At 44.0% G+C, this 9927-nt stretch overlaps 2 protein-coding genes across 3 annotated transcripts; both read right to left on the bottom strand.

The window, feature by feature from the left end:
- Positions 1 to 568: 568 nt before the first annotated feature.
- nkain1 (sodium/potassium transporting ATPase interacting 1) lies at positions 569 to 9482 on the bottom strand. 2 transcript variants are annotated; one of them, XM_077008942.1, is made up of 8 exons: positions 9209 to 9482; positions 8723 to 9047; positions 7201 to 7338; positions 6929 to 7009; positions 5994 to 6191; positions 5646 to 5706; positions 5395 to 5476; positions 569 to 1705 (listed from the first exon to the last, which is right to left on the bottom strand). In XM_077008942.1, exons 2-8 carry the CDS (start codon positions 8774 to 8776, stop codon positions 1696 to 1698), a joined length of 624 nt encoding a protein of 207 aa, XP_076865057.1. In that variant the 5' UTR covers positions 8777 to 9047; positions 9209 to 9482; the 3' UTR covers positions 569 to 1695. The 2 variants fall into 2 exon arrangements, with proteins under 2 accessions (XP_076865057.1, XP_076865056.1); XM_077008941.1 differs by having other exon boundaries at positions 9222 to 9482.
- On the bottom strand, positions 1713 to 5325 carry LOC143516953 (uncharacterized). The gene is made up of 2 exons (XM_077008940.1): positions 4079 to 5325; positions 1713 to 3982 (listed from the first exon to the last, which is right to left on the bottom strand). The coding sequence occupies exons 1-2, from the start codon at positions 4753 to 4755 to the stop codon at positions 2992 to 2994; spliced, it is 1668 nt and encodes a 555-aa protein (XP_076865055.1). The 5' UTR covers positions 4756 to 5325; the 3' UTR covers positions 1713 to 2991.
- Positions 9483 to 9927: the final 445 nt, after the last annotated feature.

Below are 9927 nucleotides of genomic sequence, written 5' to 3'. Positions count from 1 at the left end.
ACTATTAAACTAGAAACCTGAATAAGAAAGACATTTAAGCACTTCTTGAAGAGGTGGGTTTTCAGACATTTGAAAACAGTATAGCACTCTTACTTTGTGCGTCAGGATTATATACTACAGGCATCCACAGTAAGGGAGTTGAGGCAACACTGTAGTGAGGTGTGAACTTGGGAAGACTGGAGTTGTGCAGCAGCATTTCAGATCCACTGCTAGGATCTGGTGGCCCTGTCCCGGGAGGACTGCTACAGGTGAGCCGCAGTAATCCAGCATCAATACTCCATATCTCTACTGGTATCAGGACCATAACTTTCTTGGTGGTGCATATTATTCTGTGAAGTTTGATACCAAATTGCTATGCAGCCACATCATGCTAATATTATTTGTGGGGTGTTTCTTTAACCAATTACTTCAACAGGATAGCTTCATGGTGTCACATTTCCTTGTGTACAATGCCCTGGTGAAGCATCGTGACCTCAAACGTGTAAATTCAGACTTGGTATGACATAGGTCCCAGTTATCAACCACGTGTCTTTGGGTTTTTTTTAAAGGAATGCCTACAAAGAAAGAATAATCTAAAAAGAGTTTATTAGCTCCAGGAATCGCCAAGTCCTCCAGACGTGTCCCTCACTGTTCTTTGCACACAGCCATACATGAACATATACATTCATTTGTAAAGTTGCTTACAAATAAACATGAGTTTGCGTTTATGCACACCAGCAGACATGTATGAGGGCCACTCTGAAGTCCATCCCCTCTACAATCAATCTGATATTTACATGCAGAAAATCCTACTACATTCCCCAACTATGCAACTAACCAACCTAAAACATTCATCTAACACGTTACATCATATTGTCTTAAGTCAGAGTATGAAAAAAAGGTTTTCTCCCTGACACACATACATACAGCAGAGCTGAAGGAACAGCTCAGACAAGAATTCCAATGGTTACCTGTGTCAAAGGTTGTCTCCCTTGATAAGAACACTAAACATACACACACACACACACACACAACCGGCAATAGGATCCGTTGGAAGTCCACACATCTTTCCCCACGATGCCTAGGCAACATAATGAGGTCTTAGTGGCATTGTCAGTTACTTGTCTGTCTGCCTTTTCTCCCTCCCCCACTGGCCAAGGGCAAAAGCGCATGCTGTCTACCCATGACACACAACACTGTATGCACTCATCACTAACCATTGCGTCACTGAGTACTTGATCGACACATGAGGATCACCCCAAAATTTCTACATACTGGTTTTAAACCATACTTTGGAAGCATCGAAACTGATCTCGCACTATAATCAGCGGTCAGCCGCAATGCACTATGCCTTCAAAAGATCTTATTTTCTTAAAAGGAAGGAAATGGAATTGTTTTCTGAAATAAACCATACCTGTGTAGCATTTGAATTGTACTCAGTTTCAGAGACAGTTTGTGCATTTCAATTTCTTAAGTATACTGAAACATGCACTAAACAGTGTGGCAGTACTAGCTTTCCCTTATAGCTTTTCTCAGTCACTCACTGAACACATAGCTTCTGTGCTGCAGTTTATGTTTCCTGCCAGCAGAGGGAGACAGTTCCAGAAACACGGACACTGAATTTTGTAGAACTATATAGCCCACAATGCACAGGACAGCATCTCTCAAGAAATTAACTGTTGATCCATTCAAGGTGGGTGGGAGTATCTGTTTCTTCTATCCAGCCCTAAACAAAGGGAAACAAAGACAACCACATAAGGTTTTGTTTTCTACAAGAAATCACATTTACAGACAATACATCACAGATGCCCAAGGAAGCTTCTGTCTAGCAGCTGTTCGGCAGCTCTTACACCATGCCAGTGCATCTCAGATGTCTCCTGTGTCTGGTCACAATACACACAATTACAGGGTTTTGGGTTTGTGCTCTTCTGTGTGTATGTAGTGGCGATTCCAGTCTGTTGGGGCCCTAGGCAAATATTCATGTGTCCTCCTCATACATACATGCATACACTTTCGGGTCTCATTCTGTCATTGCAAAGTTTGCATATTGCCACTGCTGTAGTTTGAAGTGTGTCAGCCCTCAGGGGCCCAAGACTAGCCTGAGGCCCCAAGCAGTTGCCCTGGTGGCAAGCAGCACCTCTGCTTGCGTGTACACTGCCTATCAAAACAAAACTTTACATGTACATATAAAGTACATCGCGAAAAGTAGGAAAAATCTTTAAAATAATAAAATCATTGACAGTTCATACAACACACAGATTTCAATACTGCATATAAATGAATAATTAATAGTTAATATACTATCTAATAATATTTATAATACTATATAATAGTCAATATTATTGTGTATATTTTATTGTATATATTGTGTATATATTGTGTGTGCGAACACACTTGGCCAATAAACCTGATTCTGATATGCTGTTGGTTACTATTATTATACCATAGTTGGTTAGATACCGTTGGATACTGTTAGCTATTAGCTGCCATACTCAGTCTATGTATGGATTTTCCAACTCATCAAATGTCCATTTCTGACCACAGGACCATTGCTGGCTGAAACTGTTTATGTGGCAACTCCTCAACCCAGCAGTGACACTGACATATGTCAAAACTTTGGCAACACTCCTTTGCCTTATGTTTTATATTTAGGGTTAGGGTTTTATATTGTATTTGTGAAGAATCATTTCAGGTTTGAATTAATGGATAGGCTTTTAAGAGTACACAACTGCCATCTATAGCAAATTAAGTAGAGTGCTTTATTTACAGAATGCAAATGTTTTGCAGCAATGGGCGTTCACGCAATACTGAACTGAATTAGTCTCTCTGTTCATACAGTTAACTGCTTTTAGACAAACAGCAGGCGCGTATGTTGCTATTGTATCACGAACTCAGCAGCGAAGAAGTTCCTAACATCTTGGAGAACTAATCACATTAATTCTGTAGACGTAGGCTTGTCTAAATCCTTCATGTCTCTTCATGTAATCCCAGACAGACTTGATGATTGCGAGATCAGGTCTCTGTAGCTACCACATCACTTCGTTCTTTACACTGAAGATTGTTCTTAATGAGAGTGGCTCTATGTTTGAACCTCCACCGTGCCTCATTGTTGAACATCAACCATGCCTCACTGTTGAACCTCCACCAGTCTTCACTGTTGAACCTCCACCAGTCTTCACTGTTGAACCTCCACCATGCCTCACTGTTGAACCTCCACCAGTCTTCACTGTTGAACCTCCACCGTGCCTCACTGTTGAACCTCCACCGTGCCTCACTGTTGAACATCCACCGTGCCTCACTGTTGAACATCCACCGTGCCTCACTGTTGAACATCCACCGTGCCTCACTGTTGAACATCCACCGTGCCTCACTGTTGAACCTCCACCGTGCCTCACTGTTGAACATCCACCGTGCCTCACTGTTGAACATCCACCGTGCCTCACTGTTGAACATCCACCGTGCCTCACTGTTGAACCTCCACCAGTATTCACTGTTGAACCTCCACCAGTATTCACTGTTGAACCTCCATCGTGCCTCACTGTTGAACATCCACCGTGCCTCACTGTTGAACATCCACCGTGCCTCACTGTAGAACATCCACCGTGCCTCACTGTAGAACCTCCACCGTGCCTCACTGTTGAACCTCCACCGTGCCTCACTGTTGAACCTCCACCGTGCCTCACTGTTGAACCTCCACCGTGCCTCACTGTTGAACCTCCACCAATCTTCACTGTTGAACCTCCACCATGCCTCATTGTTGAACCTCCACCAGTCTTCATTGTTGAACCTCCACCAGTCTTCATTGTTGAACCTCCACCAGTCTTCACTGTTGAACCTCCACCAGTCTTCACTGTTGAACCTCCACCAGTCTTCACTGTTGAACCTCCACCGTGCCTCAATGTTGAACCTCCACCGTGCCTCAATGTTGAACCTCCCCCGTGCCTCACTGTTGAACCTCCACCGTGCCTCACTGTTGAACCTCCACCGTGCCTCACTGTTGAACCTCCACCAGTCTTCACTGTTGAACCTCCACCATGCCTCACTGTTGAACCTCCACCATGCCTCACTGTTGAACCTCCACCAGTCTTCACTGTTGAACATCCACCGTGCCTCACTGTTGAACATCCACCGTGCCTCACTGTTGAACATCCACCGTGCCTCACTGTTGAACATCCGTGCCTCACTGTTGAACCTCCACCAGTATTCACTGTTGAACCTCCACCAGTATTCACTGTTGAACCTCCACCATGCCTCACTGTTGAACCTCCACCATGCCTCACTGTTGAACCTCCACCGTGCCTCACTGTTGAACCTCCACCGTGACTCACTGTTGAACCTCCACCGTGACTCACTGTTGAACCTCCACCATGCCTCATTGTTGAACCTCCACCAGTCTTCATTGTTGAACCTCCACCAGTCTTCATTGTTGAACCTCCACCAGTCTTCACTGTTGAACCTCCACCAGTCTTCACTGTTGAACCTCCACCAGTCTTCACTGTTGAACCTCCACCGTGCCTCAATGTTGAACCTCCACCGTGCCTCAATGTTGAACCTCCACCGTGCCTCAATGTTGAACCTCCACCGTGCCTCACTGTTGAACCTCCACCGTGCCTCACTGTTGAACCTCCACCAGTCTTCACTGTTGAACCTCCACCAGTCTTCACTGTTGAACCTCCACCAGTCTTCACTGTTGAACTTCCACCAGTCTTCACTGTTGAACCTCCACCAGTCTTCACTGTTGAACCTCCACCATGCCTCACTGTTGCCTGCAGACATACATTATTGCACTGCTGTGCAGCCATCACTCCCCCGACAATCTCCCTTCTGTGACAACAAAATATTTCAAAAATCACTCCAGAGCCGCTACTGCCATTTTCCTGCACTACAGTTCATATGTCTTTATGCATAGTTTAATCTCTTGGCCTTGTTCCTCAAGGGATTCTTCACCATAAATCTTCCATGAAGACCAGACCCAGTGATCCAAACCCAGTTTTAGGCTTCCTACACATCTAATTTTGTTTGAAATCAACTGTTATCGAACGTACAGATGAGAATGAGGATCATCGTCACCTGTGTGGTATTATTGGTTAATCATACACATGACTATAATCCTACAACATCTGAGACTGCACAAGTGTTCCTTGAAGACCTGATTCTGGAGGTTTGAAAGGAAAGAGTGATTTCAATTTTTTTTATTTCTCTTTTGTTTATTCACACAAAATGTTTGTTGTATATATTTTTATGTATTTGTATTTTGTTGTATATATTTAGAGCAGCATAAGCATGCAATATTCAATACACACACACACACACACACACACACACACACACACACACACACACACACATACATATATATGTTTTTATTATGTATATTTATATATAATGTTATATATATAGAGAGAGATGCCTTACGTGTACAGAGGCTGGAGCTGTAGATGGGAACTTTTTTGTGGGGGCTGGTAACCATAGGAGTCAAATCCACCGATGAAATCAACTGTAAAACAGAGTGAGAGTAATCAGGCACAGCAGCTTAGCCACGATGCACTCACTGCCCACTCGGACATAAACCAACCTGACAAATGACGTTAAAATGACGTTAAAATGGGAGTGAGGTACAGAGACAAGGCTTTAGCAATCACAGCACTAAACCACTAAACACTTACAGCTGTCCTCGTCATCCAGGAAGACTTTGCTAACGTAGCAGGCATATACGAATCCAAAAAGCTGAAAGAGAAAAACGTGTTTAGACACAGCAGAGACATTAGGTATAAATTTATACTTTTAAATTAAATCTGGCAGAAAAAAAATGCACCCTAACTTGTAAGGTTGTTGTTATTGGGTAAAAAGAAAACACCTGAAGTGGGTACTGTGTCATGTGTTGTATCAAATCATATGTATAACATTTCTCTCACTGCATTTACAAGAGAGACTCAATAATTAGCTAAAGTGATATTTAGTGTGCCTGAAGGCACTGAAATGTGCCACTTTCAGCTGTCAGGTAGAACACTCACAGCAAGGAACACTTGCAGGGCCGAGCTGACCACCTCTATGTACTGGTAGTCCAGCAGGCATCCACTGACTGTGATCACATGATGGTCTTGTGGAGCCAATGGAGAGTCAGGCACTGTTGTAACCAAGCAACCAGGTCCATTCTCCATCCACCAGGAGCGATGTAAAGAGGTGTTAAATGTCATCACGAAATCTCTATCCTACACACACACACACACACACACACACACGCACACACTTACTGAGTTTTGTCAGACAAAGAAATTAATCAAAATTAAAAGAAATGCACAATAAATTTCTTTTGCCAGTACAAAATGCAACAAGTTGAAAACAACCTAACCATTTTAATTTACATGTCTGGCTGCTCTGTTAAAATACTACAATGCCTTGATAGGTATAAGTTTCGACAAGTCATTTATCTGGTCATATTATAAAGTTCCTGCAATATTCTGACCGGCACCATATCACTTTGTTTCAGAAGAACAACCTTCCTGCTCTTGAACTGTGAATTCTGTGTGGAAGATAGACCTCTCTGAACTGGTTAGATTGTGCACTATTTATTTGTTTGTTTCTGGTTAGTTTCCAGTGATAAACAGGAATTATCAAACAGCATTACTTTAACATCAGTAATGTGAAGTCAGAAAGAGCAACAGAGACACACAGAGCATCACTGCTAGTCCCCCATCACTGTAAATCATACAGAATTGCCTAAAAACTTTTATTTTCCAGCTTTGAAATACTGAGATATTTTGAGACAGAAACTATACTTAAAATTAAATATTCCAAATTTAACAATTTGTAAAATGTTACAAATTTAAATTGCTCATCTATAAGGTTTCTCATTTCACCCTTGTATTGTATACACTGTGAACACATTCCCACCACAGATACTTATAGTGGTGTAGATATGGACTCCAAACTGTCCAATCTCACCTACCTGAGACAAGTGGCCCACCTCCAGGTAGAAGCAGATAATGAAAGAGTTCCAACCAACCCAGACCACGAGCCACACTGCATACTGAACACACACAAACATTTAATGCACACTAGCCATTATAAACCACTAAGCACTAGTCACTCTGGGCAGCAGAAAACCAATTCAGAAAATAAACATGTAAACGAGTGTCTGACTTTGAAAATACAACTATGTCACTCACTCACTGTTGTACTCTGTGATGTGTACCTGTCAAGCATGTGCGAGTCACTTACCAGTATAAGATAGCGAGACCGAACCTGCACGGTCCCGAACACTCCCAGAATAACGGCCACGATGTGGAGAAAGTTGGCCAAGATGGGAGCCCACTGATAGCCCAGGAAATCAAACACCTGCCTCTGCAGTGCTGCCAGCTACATACACACAAACGCAATGCACACTAAAAGCTAAATACTAATACTAAATACTAGTTAATGCTAAACAGTATCATTTACAAAGTACTGCACCCAGATATATGCATCTGCACTGTATACACTGGAGACGTGCAAATTTGTTTCAATAGTCACGACTTCATAAGATTTAATATTGCCTTTTATTTTCAAACTAAATGTTTTTTTTTAAGTTCTTGTCCTAGTTGCATTTTTTCATGAAATGCATTGATAGTATTCATATTCAGATAATGTTTGAGTACTACATCCGTCAATAGATAACCAAATCATCCGACAGGTAATAAATACTTTGGAGTGTTTGAACGTAAAAATAGTCATGCAGTGATGTAGCCCGGTTTTTTCTTTCGTCTCACACATGCACAAATGGGACATTCTCCCCTTGCAGGTACCAATGTGGAGGCAGCCTTGTTTCGTAGGCTGTGTTTGTGGCTCACGCTTTGCTCTGGCCTACATAGCTCACGCGCGCTCCAAGCTCTGCTGCCTGTTCCAGCCAAGCGCGCGATGCCACTGGAGGCCGGGCCATGATGGAGCTGGGAGCAGGCAGGCTGTCTGGCACACGCGCCACGGCTCACCAGACTATGGCAGAGGGGGAGGAACCGGGCCATGGCAGATGAACCACGAGGAAAAATGGGCTCAACACCAGCTACGTGTGCATTCTTCACTTAGCTGGTCCAAGATGACGGACAGCTGAAGGGGGGTCACACGGTCTGCAGCTGTGCTGCCCTCTTACTGATCTGCTGTCAGCCACAGCTCAAACCTACCATTAAGCTTCTATACAACTAATGGTAGAAAATAATAAGATTACAGTTCAGAGCAAGAGCAACTGGGTGTCTTACACACGTCTGTAGTAATATTTACCATGTCCAGTTGGATTTCAGACCCAAAATGAGCCGTAAAAAAGGCCAATAAAACACCTTCATTTATTTAAGCCGGGGGCAAATAAATGCAAAAGGCCCTTCTCACACACAGACACACACACAACCAATCCCACAGCGCTCTGCTGCAGCTGTTTCCATGGAAACTGCCTGGAGCCCCAGCCCACAGCCCTATGAGAAAAGCGCCCCTACCTCTGGAGATCCGTCATGCGTGTGCACACACACACACACACACACACACACACACACTTCCACCCCCCAGAAGTCTTACATTCACTAATCACAGATCTGGGGCTAGGTCCCACAAAATAATTCTAGACGCCGCTTTAATATTGATTTATAAAGCTTCTACCTACTCTGCTTCGCTTACCATATAGTATATTATCCCCCTCCAACACGCTCATATACATTATATGACAGTATAGCGTGAAACAGTTTCCAGTGGAGCAACATTACACGACGCATTCACTTACCAGCTGCAGAGAGCAGATGAGCACGAGCGTGCAGCGCCCGTCGCACCGAGCCATGCTCTCGCGCTTCAGGCACTGCTTGGGCCCCGCACGTCGGGGGAAAGCGGGATCTCCCGTGAGTTCCAGCGTGAAAGTGTGCGAGCCCCGTTACACCGTTTATAACGTTCAAAACATCAAGACTGCCCACCGGGCCGCAGGCACGGTTCCGCGCATTGCCGTCTTCAGATCGTTAATCATCACCGCACTTGGGGCGCTTTTCGAGGAGACTCCTGGTACGGAACCGACCGTGGCGATTCGACCTCGGTGGTAACCACGGGGTCGGCCACACCTTTGTGCCGTACGGATAGACCGAGAATGCAGAAAGAACGGGGAGAGAAGGAGTATCGTGAGACGAAACGTTAACTCGCAAAAAAGCAGCATCATATGATCAGACGGAGCGCGAGGGGTGAACGCGACACAAATGAAACGTGCACGGGACACAACGAGCACCTTTGTGACTCACCGCGCGCGCGTCGTGCTGCCCGGCGTCGCCTTCTCCCGAGTAGTTTTACCTACACAAATGTAGCTCGAGTATCCCGTCCCGCTCCAGCTCTTTGTCAACATCGACAGGAAGGCGCGAGGAATGGGTTATCGGAACCCGAACCCTTGTGCAAGTTCGCAGCCAGTGCGCGCGACCACATGGGGACGCCCGCTTTCCTCGCGCTACAGAACGCACACAAAGGAAACGCGCGAGCTAGCTGCACACAGCAGCGCTCTGTTGCAGTTTGACCGTGGTGCCACACCGAATGCATATTTTTGGTCAGCTGCTGATACGGGACTGTCTTAAAGCACTAGTATTTGTTTTCTAAACAATAACAGTTTTTTGATGCATGCGTCGGAAAATCAACAGCTAATTACTAATCTCTTAATGTTCTCGAAAAGTCTTTATTTCCAGCAAAACTGTACAGTAGAAATGCGTCACATCTTATTTGTAAAACATAATAACCATAAAACTTACCGCTACATATTCATTGCTGGGACATTATTTGAAAAAAATGTTTCCTTAAGAAACTCGGTGAGCTATGTAGCAAACATACTTGGGTCTTGGAAAATGTAATTATAGGAATATAGAGTTAAATCTGTCATTATAGAAACAACACATCATCTCAAAAAATGAGTTTATTAAAAGCATAGAAAAGCAAGCCCACATTTTATCCATGGTCAGACAC

Source organism: Brachyhypopomus gauderio, chromosome 6 (assembly GCF_052324685.1).
Source record: "Brachyhypopomus gauderio isolate BG-103 chromosome 6, BGAUD_0.2, whole genome shotgun sequence".
Lineage (NCBI taxonomy): Eukaryota > Metazoa > Chordata > Actinopteri > Gymnotiformes > Hypopomidae > Brachyhypopomus > Brachyhypopomus gauderio.
The sequence above is the reverse complement of the archived record's forward strand: the minus strand, read 5'-3'. Positions and strand labels throughout refer to the sequence as shown.

What these genes read in the sequence shown, in the direction of transcription:
- LOC143516953 (XM_077008940.1), bottom strand. Translation starts at nt 4,755, where the DNA reads ATGTCTGCAGGCAACAGTGAGGCATGGTGGAGGTTCAACAGTGAAGAC. An exon ending in AACAGTGAGGCACGGTGGAT is followed by an intron (nt 3,983 to 4,078) that starts GTTCAACAGTGA and finishes AGACTGGTGGAG; the next exon opens with GTTCAACAGTGAGGCACGGT.
- nkain1 (XM_077008942.1), bottom strand. Translation starts at nt 8,776, where the DNA reads ATGGCTCGGTGCGACGGGCGCTGCACGCTCGTGCTCATCTGCTCTCTG. An exon ending in CCCTGCAAGTGTTCCTTGCT is followed by an intron (nt 5,707 to 5,993) that starts GTGAGTGTTCTA and finishes TTTCTCTTTCAG; the next exon opens with CTTTTTGGATTCGTATATGC. An exon ending in CCTGGATGACGAGGACAGCT is followed by an intron (nt 5,477 to 5,645) that starts GTAAGTGTTTAG and finishes TCTGTTTTACAG; the next exon opens with TTGATTTCATCGGTGGATTT.